Source organism: Cavia porcellus, unplaced genomic scaffold, assembly GCF_034190915.1.
Source record: "Cavia porcellus strain 051 isolate PalLab524CR breed Dunkin Hartley unplaced genomic scaffold, mCavPor4.1 scaffold_7, whole genome shotgun sequence".
Classification (NCBI taxonomy): Eukaryota; Metazoa; Chordata; class Mammalia; order Rodentia; family Caviidae; genus Cavia; species Cavia porcellus.
Window position 1 is genome coordinate 64490181 of NW_026947490.1, and position 21094 is coordinate 64511274.

Sequence of the window (21094 nt, forward strand, 5' to 3'; positions counted from 1 at the left end):
ATGCATAATTGATCGGTTCAGATTATAATCCTATACTCATATTTAAAAAGACCACCGTATTTCCCAAGTTGCAGCATGTGCTATAACAGGGACTGGAGCAGCCACACAACCTCCATCTCTGCCTGTCCCACCCCTGTCCTCTTCTTTCTCCCTGGCTGACAAATTTGTTCTGCATCCACCTGCTTCCTGCTGTTTCTGGGACCTGGCTTTATCACTCAGCTCCTCCTTTCTGAATTTCTCCTGATTGGTCTTCCCACTTCCCCAGCATGCAGTCAATCAACAACTTCAAAAGAAAATAAGACATACCCATTTTCCAGATCTGGGTTCCCCCCAAGACCATTGCTTTCTCAGGTAGAGCTTTCAGAAAGACTCATCTAGTCCACCTGCCTTCACCCCTTGACTCCTGCCTACTCATCAGCTAAGGACAGATGCTCCTCACTTGTGAGGGAGTCATATCCCAGTGGACCCAGGGTAAGTGGTGGAAATTTTGTCAGTTACGACCCATTTACCACACCTCACCTACAAACACCCCAGCTGCACACACAATGTACTGTCGAGTGTTGGTCCTCTCCACTCTTAAGTGAGAACTGCACCCCTGATTCGAATCCGTTACCTGACATCCTGCTGACATACCAGCAACTGAGGAAAAGTGCAAACTTCAGCATTCAAAGTGTGGTTTGTATGGAATGTGTATCGCTTCCACACCATAAGGTAGAAAAATTCTAAGTCACACCAGGTGCCCAGGGGGCACCTGCATGGTCTAGATTTTCCTCCCAGTCAATCCATGGTGAGGTCCACCCTCCACAACCTAAGTGCAGCATGCATGTGATTCTCTCTCTCAATGACCTCCCTCCTTGGGTACCATGCCCCAGTGACTTCCGTTTCTCCTCTTGCCTCTCAGTACTCTGTTGTGAAATACTTTCCTTCTGCCTGACCTTTTATTTGGGGGGGGGGGGTGGATACTGGGACTCGAACTCAGGACCTCGTGCTTGCCAGGCAGGAGTTATGCCGCTGAGGTATATCCCCAGCCTCCCACTTGCCCTTTCAAATGTTGTTTCTGCCAGGACCCTACCTGTGGTCCTCTCATTCTGAGTTCTGAGTGAGATTCTCTCAGCTCTATGGTTTCAGACATTTCTATGCCCTGATGACTTCCAAATATATCTTAGGATCTAATTGCCTGGCAGAAACTTCTATGTCACTCAGCTGCCTCAAAGTCAAACATCCAGAATGGAATCCATCATCTTTCCTCACAAAAGCTGTCCTTTGTCCTTTATAACCTACTTGACTGGGTATCGTGGTCATCTTCCAGTTGTCCACGTAAGGAAGCCAGGACGTAACCTACAGCAGTCTTTCTTCTGTACCCCACGCCCTCCAACTCTAAGTCCCTGGTGGACAAATCTGTGTCCACCTGCATCTGCACTCGGCGGCCCTATTTCAGGTCTCTGTCCTTACCCTACTTTCTCATCCTTGGCAGGCTTCCACAGCACCGTCAGGGGCATTCTTCTACTATGGAAATCGGGTCTATGGCCTGCCACCCTGAACGCGCCCAGACTCATCTAACATGAGCAGCTGTCCGCCTGGGCCCAGTGCTCCATGGACCCTCTCCCTGTGATTCCCAAGACTTTCACAACCCAGGCAGTCCTCCCCAGCTACTCCCTTTTTATTCCTGTGGCTGCTCTGCAGATCATCTGAAGCCATCTGTGGTTCTCTTAGTATATCATATCCTCTCACCCCACAGAATTTATGTGTTCTGTGTCCAGCTAGAATGTTTCCCCTGTATTTGTTAGACTGGACCACTACTAACGCCTTTTGATTCCCAGATCAAATGTGGCTTCCTCGCTAAAGCATTTCCTGAATTCCCCGAGTGGGTATAGCTGCCCCTTTTCCTATGAATCTATTGTACTTTGTACACTTGTATAGATTTAGATACCTTACTTTCTCAATGTATCATTGTATGTATTTATTACTAAAGTACTGAAACTGGTTTATAAATACACATGATATGCAAAATCACTGCAGATTTTAAGCAGAGTAAAACAAGACAGATACAGATCAAGGCCAGAGCAAGAGCTGGGGAAAGGTAACCCCAATGACCTACTGATTTATCACTGAGCCTCCAGTCCTTGCTTGAACCCACTGTTAGTAAGAGAATGCTGGCCACTTTCAGAATATAGCACAGCCAGTCAAACCAAACCACTGCTAAGGAAGTGTCACCTACAGAAGATCCTCCTCTGCCTGCCAACCGCTGCCGCCAAAAGGCCTTTACTCCACATGCCCAGCAGGGACAGAGAGTGAGAAGATCCGCCTCAGGCTGCCAGGTGCTGCCACCGGAAGGCCCTTTCTTCTGCATGCTCAGCGCGGGCCGAGAGACACAGACAGATCTACCTCTGCCTTCTGTGCACTGCCACCAAAGGCTGCCAAGGAAACCAAGGGCCTCCAGGGGGGCCTACGGATGTACAGGGCTTACGGGGCTGTGTGTCCCTGCTCCTGCTGGCTGCCTGCAGCAAGGAGCCTTCCAGTGGCAGCTCCTGTAGGCGAAGGTGGATCTGCTGGTTCTCTCTGCCCACACTGGCTGCCTGCAGGATGAGGCTTTTAAAAGGTGGCAGCGCACAGAAGGCAGAGGTGGATCTGTCTGTGTCTCTCAGCCCGCACTGGGCATGCAGAAGAAAGAGTAACTTACCCATCAACCTCAGAATGGATAAGAAAGATACGGTAGGGGCTGGGGATTTAGCTCAGTGGCATAAGCGCCTGCCTTGCAAGCAGGGAGTCGTGAGTTCAATCCCTGGTACCGATAAAAAGGAGAAAGACAAAAAAAAAAAAAAAGATACAGTATTTTCATGCAGTGAAAGCTACCCAGTTATAAAGTAGAATAATCTCAAGGCTCCTATAGGTAAATTACCCAACTGGAGATCATGTTCATGGGTGAAATGGTTCGAACTCACATGCGTGAACCCTAGCAGAAGAAACAGAAGGAGTTGATGGGATCCAAAAGCAAAATAGTTAATGTAAGAGAAAGGGGAGGAAACACCTGGGAGAGAAAGGGGGAAACTACTGTTCATTTCTTATTTTCTTGTCTTGAACTCTTGCATTATTTACACAATTTTGTTAGGTTTGGCTTTGTTCTGTCTTGTTTTGTTAGATTTTATATAGTTAGCACTCCACTGTGTATAAATAGTAGGAAATAGATGGACTTTGAGACCAGAGTATTATGTGAAATAAATCAGACACACAAATTTAAGTATCTTATGGTTTCTCTTATATGAAAAACCCAAAATATAAATAAAGTGCAAAATAAAAAATGAATAATAGGAAGTAGAGAGATCAATCTATTTCAAATTGGAAAGGAATCAAGAGATGGAGGAAGAAAGGAAAAGGGAAGGGGATGTAAAAAGAATTGAAATGTCTTTATGTACAAGTACCAACTTGACACAAGGAATGTAATCATTAGGTAATGCACACGTGTACTAATAAAAACTGAAAAAATACCAACACATTGTTAAAAAAGTAGTGAACATTATATCATATTTAATATGCATATTTAATTGGAACTTTGTTTGTTTGTTTGTTTGAGACAGAGTTTCCCCATGCAGTTCAGACTGGCCTTGAATTCACTTGGTAGGCCACGCTGGTCCTGAACTTGCAGCAATCCTCCAGCCTTATAAACTGGATTGAGCTTTCAAAGTAGGATGTCAATATTCAAAAGTGATTGTAAATATCAAATCACAATTCACTGAAAGTCTCATTAAGGTGGAGAGAATCTTAAACATTTCACTCACTTCTCTAGCTCATCAGTCTGAGGTAGATTTTACACTCGCCTAAAGGAAAAATGAGCTGCAGGTCCTTCCAGTAATCTTCCTGGAATACTGCTTTTGCCAAGCACATTTTTTTTTTAAGAAAACACTAGTAATCTCAAGATTATATTATGAAATGGCTATAGTAGAAAAGAAGGTGCGATGTCATCTAATTTACTTAAAATAATAACCTACTTTCCTAAATATCATGTGCTGAGTTCTATGCTAATAGTTGGAGAAAAAAAAAATAGAGTCAGCTGCTGCCCTAAAGATTTTGAAGAGAACAGCACAGATACAGGCGGCCACAAATGCCCAGGAAGCCTAGGGAACCAGGTGACTGCCAGGAAGTGGAATGTGTGTGTGTGTGTTTGAAGCAAGGAATACTAGCTTACTATCCACATTTTGCCTAACTTTATAATATGCAGATTTATAATATCATTCTGAGTTGACAAAATGCATATCCATTTGACATTTATATGCATGCAGACAGGTAGTCAGATGAAAACAGCTCCAGTGTACTGTCTGGTCTGTTACTTCCATTTCAGATTTACAGTTCAACACCATCCACCCACTTAGCATCCCTGTTTCAAAAAATACTGGATTCAAATTGCCAACATCTGGTTTCAGTTCCTGTAAGCAGGCTGTAAGTGCAGTACATGGTGGCTGGATCTGACACAGATATGGAAACATCCTACCTCCAGAAACCCCTTCTGATTAGGGTCCATGTGGTTCAGAGGAATGTACGTGTCATCTGTCTTCTGGCAAACCACCATCGCGTGCCTTTGACTGAAAGTTCCGCGGCCAACATCTTGGCCACTCAGACGGACATTAAAACCTTAAATGGCAAGCAAGAAAATAAATCCAGATCCCTGTGAATAATCCAACTAATGATAAAGCATGGTTACTCTGAATTTACTTATTTTTTGAGACAGGATTTCATTAATCTTTGGAATTTTCTTAGAGTAACAGATTCTCCTTATTAAAATAATCCTTTCTTACATCCAAAAGTCTACAATCAAGGTAAAATTGTATAGGAAAGGAGAGTCATTACCTGCCTTATAATTTTTGGAGAAAGTATGTTTCTATTACATCTTACACTAAACCCGGTGTTTCCCAGACTGGCTGTGCCACTGTCTCCACTCTGTGACGAATGCTGTCACGTGAAACACACTATAATAAGTCATATTATCATGGGCCATGTTTCAAGACTTCTCTAGCCAATGAAAACAACAGGAAGGAAGCAGCTGTGATCCAGAAAATCACAGAAGTCGCACATAACCAGCGCCACTTGTCACGTTCTCTGTCAGCTGTAAGGAATTCCTTACCTTGAGCGAGTAAGGAGCCCAAGGCCAGGGCTTCTGCCGTGGCCCAGTCTAAATTTGTCCCACTCATCACCTTCTCCATTCTGGACTGCAGAGTGGAAGGGAGGAGAAAAGAAACTTTTTAGAACCCATATCCTTTTTCACATGAGTTCAAAAAAATTTAATGTAACCATGGTAAGAATCAATAATACAAGTTTGAATCAAAACAGAGTATGAGTGGACAGAGTAGAGTATGATAGCCACCATGTACAAAGCCAACGTACCCTTCACCTGAGTGGTCACCTTTTGGAGCTAAGAGGAGAGGAGATGGGGGGGGGGGTCCTGCAAACTTCAATTGCAATATCTGAATTCTTAAACTAGATGTTAAGCATACAGCTTGTTATATTTCTATGATTCGGAGGAACTATAGATGAACATGTTTAACTCTTTCTTCTTCTGGCCTTAGCACTGAAAGTGTCCTGTTCCAGAAAACCCATTAAGTCCTAGGCCAACCAGGACGGTTTGTCATCCTAAGGTTGACATAAGATCATATGTAAAACTTCAGCATGTTTAAGGGTGCAAACGGTTACCTTCAGGGTATACGTGGTGAATTTTGTCTCCTTTATTTAAGCTATTAAAGTGTATTCTGTTCACTAGTTGGGAAAATGAAAGTAGACATTTCTGTATTTGTTTATAATGAGTATGCAATATGGAAAAAGCAATCTGAGTTGGCTGACTCAGCAACAAAAGAAAGTGAAGATCAGTTCCTAGAGCTAATAATAAACACTAAATATTTGTCAAATGAATTAGCAACCAAAAAGACCAGACCAGTATCAGTCCCTTCGCTGAGCAAAGATAAAAAGCGGCGGTGAGTGGTGTCCAGCACCTCACCTGAACGTACATCTTGAGAAGGCTGCTGTGCATCTGCAGCTCCCCGGGCACCTGCACGGACCTGGCACCAACAAAGCGCAGGAGGTCGAGGGGCACACCGGTGTTCCAGGTAGTGACACGTGCTGCTGGCTGGACAAGGCCCTGCCAGTGTGCCTGCAGGTTGGTAGCTGGGGGGCTGTAGTGGGCCATGTTCTTCAAATGGCCATTTAACTTGGCATAGTAGGAGGCTTTTATCTGAGACACCTCCTCCTGGGTCATGAGTCCGCTGGCAACGAGGTGCTCTGCATATGTGTCTGGGATGCTCTTCCGGGCTCTGCTCAAGAGAAGGGGAAAACACCAGCCTAATCTGTGAAAGTGAGACAGTCACTGTGGAGGGCACTGGAGTATGTTATCAATTAAAAGGCACTTAGGAAATGCTCTGCGACCGACAGCAGTGCGATTTACAGTATCATGCGTGTACTAAATGCCACTGAATTGTTCACTTTAAAGTACTGCGGTAAAATCTGTATCATGTGACTTTAATCTTAATAAATTCACAAAATAAGTCAACAATCAATTAAAGGCACTCAGGAGTCATAGCTTCTTCTAGGCAAACAAGAGAAAATAAATTTACCATGGTAAGGTTTTGGATACATTCAGGTAGAATAGGGGAGTTTTTCTACGACTTGGTAAATCGTAGAGAGCTGTTTATAAGACTGATCCACTGTACCCGTCTATTGAGAACTCCCTTTATTTCACAAAATACTGAGCCTCAGGGGGCCACGACCAGTTTCAGGTTGCTTTGCTAGTTCTTTAACTGTAATAATTAGCACAAGGTTACAAATAGTATAACAACTGTGCCTTTTTATATATAATCCTTTAAAATGTAAAATTTGTTAACATAGTACCAGATGAAAGTGAGAAGTCCGATGTTTTCAAAGGAGCCCTGAGGCGCCTACTCCTTCAGTTACTGAGCGCAGAGCTAAGCCAGAACTCAGCTTCTGGTCCTCTGAGCTGTGCCTCTCTGCTACCTACAAGCAGGATGCCACCAAGTTTATTCCTCTGCTCTAACTTAGTCTCAGAGGGGTCTGTTTTACTTTCTAGTGTCTAGAGGAAAAAATGCCACAGTTACGCATCCCTCTCTGCCACATCAACCTCCCTCTCTGGCTCCTCCTCTCTCTTCTTCCTGGCCACCATGACATGAGCACCTTTCTTCTGACAGGCACTTCCGCGATGCCCTTCTTGCTTTGGAGCCAGGCAACCATGGACTGAAAACACAGAGCCCAAATAACCCTCTGTCCCTTTAAATTGTAAGGTGTTTCATCCCATTGAAGAGAACGTGACTGAGACAGTCAGCATCCCAGTTTGCCCAGGACTGTCCCAGTTCAGCACTACAAGTCTTATGTTCTAAGCGAACCAAGGCAGCTGTTCACCCTGATCCCTGATCTAACTATCTATTACAGAATAATAAGGCTAGAGCGCTAGCTCAGTCTGCATCGCTTGCCAAGCACACACAAGTCCTGGATCCCAGCTCCAGCATCAAAACCAACGCTTGTGTGTGTGTACACAACAGTGCACAAACTGTGAGGTAGAGGTTTATGGTTGTACCTGATGATTCTGTACATGCCTGGATTGGTGAAGAAAGGCTCATCCAGCTCATTGTGGCCCCACTGCCTGTAGCATAGCAAATCAACAATCACATCCTTGCGGAACTGGCGCTGATATTCAAAAGCCAGTCGTGTGGCCCGGACCACTTCCTCTGGCCTGTCTCCATTAACATGGATGATGGCACAGCCCACAAGCTTCCCTGAACAGGGGTGACAGACATGAAGCAAACCAGTTAGCCTGGAATTAGATTAGCCTTCCCCTAAGACCTACCTACCCTTGTCCTAAAGATCATTTTTTTTTTTGGTGCCAGGAATCAAACTCAGGACCTTGCGCTTGCCAGGCAGGCACTTGTGCTATTGAGCTACATCCTGTCCCCTAAAGATCATTTGACGTAGTTGTTAACAACGCAAAGGTTGGGGTTCAGCTGACAAGTCCCAGTTCTGTCACTTATTGTGTGACTTTGTAAACTTAAGAATCTCAGTCTAGTCCTGCCTCTTACTGAGAGTCTGAAGGTTATCAGTCAGTGGATAAAAAGTATTAAGGCTTTACAATGCCTGGCACATAGTAGCTAACATTTATTTTCTTCTTCTTCTTCTTCTTCTGTTTCTGAGATAAAAGGGCATTAAAACATGCATCCTAAACTAGGGAGATAATACAATATTTGTCTCCCTAGTATTAAAAACTGAAAGAGTAAATAAGATCCAAAATGTACAACAGATATTGCGAACGTGAAAGGGGAAGAAACTGCTCAAAAGGAAGGAACAACTGGGATGGGGGAAAGGAGAAAAGAAAGAAGGGAAAAGAATATATATATATACATACATATGTATAAACACAAACGATAGATAATTATACTTCTAATCTCTATTAGCTCATCGAAAAGAACAGTTTGTGCTTTCATTGTTTGATTGATCATCTTTTTCATGCCTGTATTTTGTACTTTGAAGATAACAATATACAATATAATAACCACTCTTAATCTATTATTTTGTTTTGAAATTCTGCATTTTTTGTTTTAAAATTTAAAAAAAAATGCATCCTAGAAAAAGAGATTTCTAGAATCTGTTCAGAGTCTCATTGTCTCTCTTAGATGAACCACAAAGAAGTCACATAGACAACCCAAGAAGGAAACCACTCCGTGCTCTGGATATAAAAAGACAGTAAGTCCAACCACCTGACAGATCTTTTAACTCCTTGTAACGCTGTGAAATAGAAACAGGCAGTAAAAACTCTACCTTTCATTTACAACTGCTAATTTGTATAGGTTAAAGCAAGTTGAGTTCAATTCTTCACATTTTGTTTTTACCCTGGCTATTACAAAAAAAGTTGGTCCTCCAAGTTTGAATATTCTAAAGGTAATTACTCCACTATTATACTAATTGAGCTGCTCTCTGATTTCTACCAGATCCTTTGGCTGGTTACTTAAGCATTTAAGACTGAACACTCTTAGCTCTATTCTTTATCACTTTTTTTTTTTCTTTAAAGGAAATACTGATTTTAATTAAACAGAGTAAGGTGAATTCTAAGCAGCATCATTATCCAGCCTAAAAATTATTTAAAAATTATTGAAACAAGGCACAGTTCTTTCCCCCTACTTCTTTTTTTTTATTTAAAGAAAAAAAAAACGGATAAAAAGGATAGAAACAATGCAGAATTTCAGAAAAGTAAACAGTAAGAAATCACTAGTTGATAAGTTACATATCGTCATCTTACAAATAGTTGCTCAAGTTACAAAATTAAAGCATACAAAGAGATATTCAAACCATGACACTGCAAACAGTTCTGCTCAACGATCCAACAAGAACTTAGTAATATGGTTATCAGTCCTACACACTTGCTTTTTATCTTAAAGGGGGTGAGATTAAGCATAGCAAAACAGAACAGTTTATAAGGAAACAATTTAAAGAAACATAGATTTCAAAGCAAGTACCCTGGAGATCTTCACTGTGTATCTTATTTTCTCTAGTTTTCTTCCAAATAGTTGTCCCCATCTTCACACACATTGAATATATACTGGACATTATAGAACTAATCAAATCATTACAGGATGAGGAAGGCTTTTTAGGTCTTCAAGACCTGATTTTGGGGAAGTCAATAATGTCTAGCATAATGTTTCTCAGTCTCTTCGTAGTAGCTGTCTTTATCTTTACGTATGCTGAAATTGAACATACAAGACTAGACTAATATCACTCTGAACCATGAATGATAGTATTGCTAGATTTCATATCAAATCCCCCTACTTCTTTCATGGTGCGAGTTACCTCCCCACCAAAATATTTAATGAAAATGTTAAAACAGAGAAATCAACGTGTGATTTAAAAAACAACCCACAAACATGTCAAAACTGTTCCTTATCCTATGAAACAGCAGCAGTAATGAGTAAAAAAGGTGTTAAAAACCATTATGACAGCATTTCTGAAATGCAGCCTCTCTGACTTCCCTAGAAAAGATGTGGCATGGAATAAAAAGGATTTTGAGATCTCTGGAAGGAGGATGGAGCTCTTATTGCTGTTCCCTCTGCCATCTCTTAGTAAGACATGTGCTTCTGTCTCTGGCTGTCAGGGCTTCTGGAGTCTAAAGAAAGGATGAGGAATTGGGGTGCCAGACTTCTCATCTGGGAACCTGAGCTGGTACAGGGGGACACTTTTGCAAGAGGCTGGGGGCTTCTCGTTCAAGATCCCTCCCTTGTGCTGCTCACTTAAGGAAGAGGGAGACAGATGTTAAGAAGCCACCATGTCTGCCTAACACATAGTAACTTATGTTATATATCTCAGCCACCCCTTTCTGAGCACCTTAGAATGTTACAGCCAGGAAGAAGGATTTAGCTAAGAGTAGCCCCTGCCCTATACGACTCAGAGAAATGATGCCTAAGATACCAAAACTACAATGCCAGTAGCTCTCCAAGACTTCGATTAATACAGAAAAATCATCCATCCTTCTTTCATTTTTTTGGATTTAAATTAACAGGGATATAGCTCAGTAATACAGAGCTTGCATAGGAAGCACAAGGCCCTGGGGTTCTATTCCTAGCACACAGATTAACTAACTAACTAAATGCATAAATAAATATCACGCTCAGACTTTAAAAGAAATGTTAACTCACTTGCAACTCTTGGTGAGTAGTGATCATATCTGACCCAAGATTACAAATGGGATAACCAGTAAAACCACTGTTTTGAATGAACTAGAAGTTTCTCTAAGAATTTCTCATAGGATTCAAAAACATCAGTCCCCCTGTTACGTACCAATGTCACTACAGTACAAAGACGACCTTCCTCTCTCTGCTGGAGTGGTGTAGCCCAGCTGGTTATTGACAATCAAATGGATGCTCCCACCAATTCTGAAATGTGGGAGATTAGACAGCGTAAATGTTTCAAGAACAATCCCTTGACCACAGAAAGAAGCATCACCGTGAACCTAAAACATGAGTGAAGAGAGAAAAAGAAACATGGGATTAAGTTCAGGTTTTCAGTCTGGCATAAGCCACTTTACAATACTACCGGGAATATAAACCGCCATCCTCTCCCCACTTCCTTGACTTCCTAAAGGTATTTAGGAAGATCCTAGAATGGTTTAGCTTGTCTCAAAAGCAGCCTCCAAAGCTCTTTAATCCATCCTTTTCCTCCTACAGCCACCATCAATTAAGACACGTCTTGTACCCAAGGTCACCATCCACACACATCCCTCCAGCAAAGTCCCATCTATACAGCAGCAGCATAGAAGGAGCTCTCGGGAAGCCTGCAGCAGAACAAGCCTGCGGGCACGCAGAGCAGCGCGGAGCACTGAACTCTGTCCAGCCTCAGGATCCCGGGCCCTGAGAAAGACTACACAGCTCACCTCACCTCACCCTGGTTCTCCAGGTAAATGCAGAAACATGAAGTGACAGCAAATACAAGGAGGTGTGCGCAAACGGGGACTCATCACGTGGAAATAGAAAGAGGATCCGAGGGAAAAGCAAATAGATGTCTAGAAGGTGCTGTCCTTCTAGAACATTCCAAGTCTGCATTTCAGAAAATCACCACAAAGTCCAGTATACAAACTGGTAGACAAGGGGTACTTTTTTTTCCCTAGCCATCTAAAGTGCATCAGAAGGGCATGGTAGATCTCATAATACCTACTTCATGCTAAAAGGGGATTCTCGTGTACAGCTAAAATGCTGCACTGAATTAAATGATCCGTTCTCCCTAAGGTGAGGTTACCATTGACTCTAAAAACAACAGAAATGAAAAACAACGTGAGTGAAGAATAACTCCTGGAAGGAGATTTAAAAAAAAAAAAAAAGCCACAGAAAATGTCCTAAGCAATATCATTTTTTATAGAAGTGTTTTCTCTTAAGTAATGAAGTACTCCTATACCTTTGTGAAATTCCAGGGCCCACCTTCTCAATCCATTGAATATTTTAGATATCAATACTAAGAGCATGCCTTGTGTTACTCTCCATTAATCTACTCAGCACCCAGCTGAGGACTCTTTACAATCAGGCAACCAGGGTTCAAGAAGAACATACATTTCACCTGGGTTGGACTAGCCTCTCCTACAGTATGTCCATTTTTCCTACTCCTTTTGCTAACCCACTCCTCCGATCCTTTCTCTTGGGTTAAAGAACTTAAATATACATGTTCTCATTGAATCCACTGACTATTATGAGGAATGTAATATATTTCAATTTTACCAAGGCTTAAAGACCTGAGTAACAGAACCAAGTACCCCAAACTAGAAGTTCACAGGCAGGATTTGGGAGCCTTTGCCTTTTCTACAGTGTGAAGTCCAACACTCAGCCTAACACAGGGTCAGAGTTCCCTGATAATCAGAATACTCCTTACTCTTGGGTCTTGGCTATGAGATTTCTTGGGGGACAATGAGAAAGGGTAGAATAGCAAGCAAGAGAGGTGCTTGCCTCTTCTGTATCTTCTCAGAAATTGTAAGGCAGAGCTTGGCTCATCTGATAATATCTAGTATCAACCAGTATGATTTGATCCTGGTAGGATTCATGATGCTAAAGCACGTATACATCATCTAGTGAATTTGCTCTGTGTCTTAAATCAAAAGAGACCACTACATGGTGCTGATGAGAATGTGTAAGGTAAAGGTCTTCCATAAACGCTGGATGAACTGGAAGCGAGTGAGACAAAGGGAACAGTGTGGTGGGAGACCTGGGACAGAGCTGACAAGGAGCCAACTTTTCATCAGTGCCAGGACCAAGGTAAACACAAGACAGGCAGGAAACGGTGGCCCTGCAAAGCTAACCTCTGTTACTTCACAGGCTCCAAGATGAGAAGAGTCCTCACAACACATGAGAATTGCTCAAGGACAGAGACACACAGACAGCTCGGGCACTTTGGAAACACAGAATAGACAAAGGAAGGCAGTTGTCGTTTTAAAGAGAACGCCATCTCTGCCTCTATGTCAAAAGTTATTCTTAAGATCTGCTTAATGTACTGGGTAAATACGAATGATTTCTACGTAGATACATCACATCATATTCAGATCCAATTCTGTTCATCCCCAATGTTTGTGAAGAGTTTCTGACCCATGAAAAGTCAACATGACTGGGATATATGGCTATTTGTATACACAGCAGAATATTCTAGAAGTCCGTGTCATCCACAGACTCTATCACTGATATCCACAATTATTTTCTAATAGTTAAAGCTCCATATTTAAATCAATACTAACTGAAGAAAACATGACCCACAACCCAAATCTCATAGATATCTAACGAGTTACCAAAAAATTGGTGGTGGGGGTGGCGTAGTTAAGATGAAAAAAGTGACCCTTAATCTGCATTCTTTGCTTTATGTCAATGGCCTTCATTTTATTAGAAAAAAATTTTTTTCAGTGCTGGGACTCAAGCTCAGAGCCTCAAGTGTGCCTGGCAAGAGTTCTACCACTGTTACAATCTCCAGCTTTCAAGGTCATCATTTTAAAACAAAACAGCAAACCAGGTAAACCCACACACACATGCATGTATACAGCATAAATTCCTGGGTGGCCACGGTTTCACAGAAGTAGCCGCCTGACTTCTTCTATTTCTTTCTTAGCTACCAGTAAGAGTTGTGCTATTCCGTCTGGGAGGTGCAGTAATTTGCCCTTCGGAGGAAAGGACGCTGCTCCCCGCTCCCATCTCCCCTCTCCCACTGCCTTTCCCCTTCCTCCTCTTCCTTCCTCTCCCTCCCCTTGTCCCTTCCTGAGTATCTGCTATGTACATTCATCATGGTGGTGCTTCTTATGCTGTGCCTGACATTGCACACGCTGGCCAATGTGTGCAGGACAGTAGCCTCAGGACCTGGTCCTTTCCTAGCTCCATTTCTGCCCAGCATCCTCTGACTTAACCCTTTTCTTTACTGGTGTATGTGTGTGACACACAGTATTTGTTTAGGGGAATTCGTACCTACATGTCCAAACTCAATCATTTTCCATCTCCTTCCCCTCAATTTTCCTCCCTTCCTCATCTCCAAAGAGCCTCCCTCCCTGTCTCCTACTATCCCTCCTGTATTTTACTGTTTGATTTATTTGTATTTTACATTTCTCATATAAAAGAAATCATGTGATATTTAACCTTCTGTATCTGATTTATTTCACTCACTGTGGTTTCAAGAGTCAACCAGGTTCCTATAAATGACTCAAATTCATTCTTTCTTATGGCTGAATAATGTCCCACGTGTGTATATAACACACTGTCTATCCACACATCTGCTGATGTCCATCTAGAAAGTATCCACAATTTAACTGCTTTGACATGTTCTGATATAAACACGGGTATGCATATACAGTAGGATGCCCGTAACTTTATTTGGAAAACACCCAGGAGAGGCAGAGGAAGGTCTAATGGAATCCCTGGTTTAGTTGTTTAAGGACTCTCCATGCTGATTTCTGTAATGATTATACTAGTTTCCATTCCCTTAAGAGTGCACAAGGGCTCCTTTCCCCAACATCTTCACCAACATTTGTTGTTTCTTGATGAACCACTCTGAGAGAAGTAAGATGGAAATTCAGAGTTGTTTTCATTTGCATTTCCCCATGGCCAGAGAGGCTGAACATTTTTTAGTGTATTTATTGGCCATCTGTACTTCTTGTCAGTAGTGTCTATTCATTTAATCTGCCCTGTTTTTTTATTGGTCAACTGCTTTTGGCAGTCTAATTTTTTCGAGTTAAGATACCTCCTGTTCCTGGATAGACAGAATCAATATCATCAACATGGCCATATTACCATGATAAGGTTAAACACAATTCCTATCAAAATACCAACATTCGTCACCGAATTAGAAGAAAGAATCCTGAAATTTATATGGAATAAGAAGAGACTCAAAATGATCAAGCAATCCTACCCAAAAAGAGCAAAGCAGGCAGCATGACAATCCTAGATTTCAAGTAATTCTAGGAAGCCATAGTAACAAAAACAGCCTGGTAGTGGCACAAACACAGACCAGACCAATGAAAGAAAAGACACAGAAATAAGCCAAGCACCACACCCACATGATCTTTGACAAAGGGGCTAACCCCATAGGCTAGAGAAAAGACAGCCTCTTTAACACGGTGCTGGAAAACTGCCTATCTACCTGCACAAGACTGAAACTAGACTCCTTTCTCATTCTGTCCTGAAATCAAATCAAAATGAATTGAAGCTCTATATGGAAGAACGGAAACACTGAAATTGATGGAAGACAAAACAGGAAAAACACTAGAAGCTACAGACCTAGGCAAGGACTTCCTAACAGAAGTCCAACAGCACATGGAACCAATAAACGTGATTACATTGAATTGCAAACTTTCAGCACAGCAAAAGGCACAGCTGTCCTTTTAAAGGAGAAGCTACAGCAGTTGATACTCATCAAGTAATTCACAAACCAAGAAAGGAAAAATACATGGGAACCCCTGGCTAAAGACACTTGCTTTGAGGCAGAGGTTGTGTCTGCTCTGAACTTTTAAAAGCACCTCAGAATCATCTTTTCCCCGAATCATCTTTTCCTTTCCTCTTACGTGTCTGTCATCTCCCATCAGATGTACGAACCCAGGTGCTCTTTCCTCCTGTTTTTCCCAACCTCTCATCTCCTTTCTTGAAATCTCAAGTACCTGCAGGCAAATGACTCTGTCCCCAGGCCGGCCAGAGCCATCTACAGAATAGTCCCCGTCCTGGCGAGACTGCTGCCTGCCCCGGGTTTTCCCAACGGCCACGGGGTTAACAGCTTCAAGATGGGAGGGATTAGGCAGCACTGTCACGTGGAGGGGACTGTGGGCACCAAAGTCCAGGTCCACAGAGGAGGTCAGGTGAGACAGGACGTCTCCAGTGGCCAAGGAATGCTCTGGAAATTCGCTTAAGCCTTGCATTTTCCGGAACATCAGCTAGTAGGAGTAAACATACAAGTTAATTAGCTAAGGAAAAGGTGGTTAGCTTAAATAATACACAAAAATAAATGCTATATAAACATTTTTACAATTATTACAAACATACGCTAGTTAAAGATAGGCACAGCCGTCTAACTGCTAGGTTTCTTTGAACTGTTGAGAAAGTTTCAGGATCCAATGAAGTGCTAAAATTTTAAGAAGGGTCTAATCTGAGGCAAATGGTAAGTAACCTCTGCCTTGCAGTAATCTAAGAAACTTTTATTTTCTGAGACAGAGTCTTCCTGTGTAGTTCAAACTGGCTTTGAACTCCTGTGTAACCCCGGCTGGCCTCGAATTCATAGTGATCCTCCTCCTCAGCCTCCCTAATCTGGTCTGGGGTACAGGTGTGCACCACCATGCCTAACTTAAGCAACTTCATAAAAATACACCTGTCAGAATATATTTGCCAAAAGTCCTTTGCTTTAGGTTGATGAAGGTGGGGAGGACTCCAACAGGATGGAAAGCAATCTCATGTAGAGACAGGATGATGGACACTGCTCAGATGTCCATGGGACAAGATGTAAAGCCTCCATCATCCAACTCGCAAGATCTCCCTGCATACATCCACCGGCTTCTCTCTGTCTTCTACCACGTAGGCGTGACCCATTTTGAAAATGAACAAATAAATAAAACGTCAAAGTCTTGAGCTAGTAAATAATACCAAGGTATTTACTAAACTCCCCATGTTATTCTAAAGTATCCAAACTTTGATCTGAACTTTTCTTTAGCTTCCAAAAACTTTTTATTAACTTATCTATACATGTATACATATAGATGTATAGGTGGATACATCTATATGTATTCTTGCACAGTGCAGGCACACATTCCTCACAAATACGATAATTTATAATCATTTCTGCATGTTTTATCTGGGAAATTTTAGGATTGTAATTTCCTGTCTAAGAATTACGGCATTTCTTTAGACATAGTCTCTCTGAAATCTTTTTAGTCTCATATTCTACCTTTTCCAAGGTACTTGTCTTTTAAAAGCTGTTTATCAGTGTAATAATATCAGAACAACTAAGGTATGAGGAGAACTGGTGAGTCTGGACCAGAGGCTTGACACTATGTGTGAATACACATGTGCCAGTGTACATGTACATGTGTGCACATGTGTGCGTGTGTGTGTAGGGACAGGAACTTGCTATATCGCCCAGGCTGACCTAGAACTCCTGGACTCAAGCAATCCCTTTCCCCCAGCATTCCAAGAAGCTGGGACTCACACCCATGGGACCCCGCGTGCGTTTTCTAAGCCTTCATGCTAATATGTGTATTGTTCCCCGAATTCCCTGTGTAGTTCAGGCTGGCTTTGAACTCACCGAGTAACCCAGGCTGGGTTCACTGTACCTACATTTATACTTATTTTTAATCTCCTGTCCTAGAACAGTAATAACATTAATATGTGCAAAATGGATCACATATCAGATCTCTATGATGTTGCCCGACACAAAACCTTCATTCTTGCCTTTTGTGATTTACAAAACAGCTGGACTGGAACAACAGGAAACCAAGATCCAACTACTTATAAACACTGTGGATCTCCCCCACCACTTTCCCTCTGCTGGGATTGAACCCAGGCCCTGCACATGCTAGGCAAGTGCTTCACCAGGGAGCTACATCCACAGACCTTGGTGGTCTCGAGATAACAATGTGTTATTGCTTTTAGTACAATCTATTAACTCTACACTAAGCAAATAATGGATCCATGGCTTCTTACAAGGTAAAACTGTATAAAATTGGGCAAATCTTTGTGTTATTTGAACAATTGGTATTAAATGAGAAAACATGTTGTAAAGAACATAACTCAGGTCTCTTTACCTCATTCTTAAGGAAACAAACCAAACTTTAACTTCCGTAAGAGGAAGAAAAATCTATATAAGAATGTACAGTACAGCTGCGCATGGTGTTGCATGGCTATAATCCCAGCACTTGGGAGGCTGAGGCAGGAGGATCTCTGCAAGGTTGAGGCCAGCATGGGTTACACAGCAAGTTTAAGGCCAGCCTGAACTAAATAGTGAGACTCTCTCAAAAAAAAAAAAAAAAAAAAAAAATGTACAAAAAGTTAATCCCAGTACCACTTCTCTCTGTCAGCACTAATTTCCACCCATTTACAAAAGTATCTCCAGGAAACACCTCTATCAGTCTTACCGTGCTATGGTGGGTTGTACAGTGCGCTGGCGATAGCACTGCAAGGACCCTTACCTCTGGAGGCAAGTGAAGAAGGCCTGTCAGCAAATTCAGCCTCCCTCGGTGGGGCATCCCGATGACCACGTCGGTGACCCCGCTGTACGCGGCCATCTTCAGCAGCTCGTGGAAGAAACCCATCATGCTTTCGGCTCCTTCGCCTCCATACCGCTTCACAGTGGCAAACTTGGTGGCCAGAAAGTGGTCAAATTCCTGTGGGACATCCCGACAGACGGATCAGTGCCAGCAGAGGGCCAGAGGCTCAGGTGAAGGGCAGATGGTTTGTGTGTGCCATCAGGAGACCCACATTACCCCAGGGCGTGCATCCCCGGGAGACTGGAGCGACCTAGGGGGGCTCTGACCAGGGCACAGGAGCAGCAGCGGCCAGGCCGGGGAAGGACCAGATTAGGGGAGCCACACACCCCACAAGGGCCCCTGCGGAGTGTGCTGTAGCCCAGTCCTGGCTTCAGCCAACCTGCAGTGTTACTTCGTCAGGGTGGCTCACTACTGAACTGCCCAAACCACTGGAAAGAGCCTGCTTGTCCTGACGTGGCTGCTCTGCTTCCACGGCCCTGGCAGAATGTGGTCCCACTAATCTGTGTTGAGAGCATCTTCCATTACTGCATAGTATTTTGAACACTTTGGAAAACGAAAAGAAGTAAATTACTACAGACTTTGTCTTTTTTTGTTTCCCGTCCAGGGCCTTCACGCTAAGCTACATCCCTAGTCCTTTTTTTGTATTTTTAATTTTGAAATAGCATCTTGCTGAGTCTCTAAATCGTCCGCGCTGGGGTGGAATTTGTGATCCTCCTGCCTCAGCCTCCCAGAGTGCTGGGATTATAGGTGAGCACCATCGCATTCCGCAAAAGCACCTCGACTCAGGAGAACCAGTGGCTCAAATGTCTGGCGATCCGCTCTGTTTTTATTTAGATACAGTGGTATGTGTTACACTGTCTGTTGGAGCAGCAGGGCAAGAGAGAGGGCCCTAACCTCAGAGTCAGTGCCTTAACTTCCTCTTCTCAACAGCTGTATACAGAACTTTTGTTGGAGATGAGTTGATCTGTCCCACTGACAGTAGCTGCTACTTTTATACCTGAGATTCCAGCATTAGCTTTGATAGGTGCTTCCGCTCTTCTAGGGTAAAGGTCTCCTTTTTCAGCTCCTCAAACCGCCTGGCAAACCAGTCTTTCTCCTCCTGGCTCTGAAGCTGAGCAGTTTCAATAGCGATCGGTCCACAGTAGATCTGGCCGAGGTAGGCTAACACTTCCTCCAGAGAGGCCTCCTCCTTCCCCATGTCCAGTAATCCTGGACACAGAAGGGGGGACGTCATTTTAAAGATTTTAAAGAAATAATTCTGCCGCGCACCAAAATCCTACAATTCCTTCGATTCAGAGCACTTCACTGTTAACGACCTGAGTTATTATCAACAATTCTTTATTTTCCTCCCTCTCTCCTTCTCTCCCTTCCTTCCTTCCCTCTGTCCTAGGGATGGAACCCAGGGCCTCTTTCCTATACAAAAGTACTGTATCTCTGAGCTCAAACCTCGGTCCTGTTTACATTTTTTTCTAAAGGCAAAACTAAAAATATTATTAAAGGCTATAAACCAGTAAAATAAGGAGAGGAAAAAACACCTTCTTCACAAAGACACAATCCTGCTGCTTTTTCCAAATTTTGATGCTATAGTAATTTCACACTAGACTTTGAAGCCTTGTGGGATGTGGCTCAGTGGTAGAGCCTTTAAAAAAAAAAGGAAAAAATTAAAAAATAAAAATAATAAAACAATTTCAAAACAGGCTAGTAGGAAAGTAACAAGAACTAATACACTGTATATTGTTATCTTCAAAGTAGTTACTCAGAGGATAAGATATAGGCATGAAAGATTGTCCAAACAGTATTAGCTCAAATCTTTCTTTTCAATGAACTATGAAAAATTAGCTGTATAAGTATCTTAACTCTCTTGTGTGTGTATGTATATATTCTTTCCTTTTTCTTTTCCTTCTTCCCCTTTCCCCCACTGCAGTTTCTCTTTGCTTTTGAACAATTTCCTCCCAATTCACAATCTGTATTGTACATTTTAGATTTTATTAACTCATTCAGTTTCTCTCACTAGTGAGACAATATGATGTTTACACATGTGGGTCTGATGTATTTTAATTATGAGTACAGTCTAGAGTCGCATACTTTTACCTATAAAAGTCTCAAATTTATCCTTCCTTATGGCTGAGTAGTACTCCATTATTTAAAAAAAAAAAAAAAAAACCTTTTTTACCCATATCTCAGGAGATGGGCATTTGGGTTGTTTCCATGATCTGGCTATTACAAATTGTGCCGCTATAAACATGCCTATACATATATTATTACAGTATAATGTTTTTAATTCTTCTGGGAAGACATCTAGAAGGGGAATAGCTGGGTCTAATGGGACCTCTAGTCCTAGTTTTTTGAGGAACCTGCACACTGACTTCCACAGCGATTCCACCAGTCTGCACTCCCACCAACGGTGGAGACGGTGTCCTTTTTCCTCAAATCCCCTCCAGCATTCATTATTGGTAGTTTTTTTTGATCCTGGCCATTCTTTCAGGAGTGAGACAGAACTCAGTGTTGTTTTAATTTGCATCTCTCGAGTGACCCTTATGCCTGTTTTTGGATTGGGCTTTAAACTAGTGGCAAAGATTCTGCCTATGTGGGCAGTGCCCCGAATTTGAGCCTTAGCACCAATAACAAAAAACAAAAAAATAAAGCAAAAGCCAAACACAGTGGTAGACTCTTGTAATCCAGCTGTTTGGGAAGCTGAAGCAAGAGGACCACTAGCTGGAGACCAGCCTAGAAAAACTTCCCAAGATTGTCGCAATTTTTTTTTTCAAAACGGTCTTGCTATGCAGCTCAGGCTGACCTTGAATCTACTGGGTAAGCCAGGCTGGCCTCAAACTCATGGTGATCCTCCTGCTCAGCCTC

General features: G+C 42.4%; 1 protein-coding gene across 2 annotated transcripts in view; it reads right to left on the bottom strand.

Moving 5' to 3' along the window:
- Positions 1–21094, bottom strand: part of Dhtkd1 (dehydrogenase E1 and transketolase domain containing 1) — a 46186-nt gene that overhangs the window by 14289 nt on the left and 10803 nt on the right. For both annotated transcript variants that reach the window (XR_010048861.1, XM_063253728.1), the window contains exons 3-10: positions 19233–19444; positions 18158–18352; positions 15644–15913; positions 10816–10987; positions 7571–7769; positions 5984–6296; positions 5117–5201; positions 4487–4626 (exon numbers count right to left, since the gene is read on the bottom strand). Coding sequence is in view for 1 of the 2 variants with exons in the window: in XM_063253728.1 (XP_063109798.1) it covers positions 4487–4626; positions 5117–5201; positions 5984–6296; positions 7571–7769; positions 10816–10987; positions 15644–15913; positions 18158–18352; positions 19233–19444 (1586 nt within the window). In the remaining variant the exon portion in view is untranslated. The remainder of the gene's footprint in view (positions 1–4486; positions 4627–5116; positions 5202–5983; positions 6297–7570; positions 7770–10815; positions 10988–15643; positions 15914–18157; positions 18353–19232; positions 19445–21094) is intronic.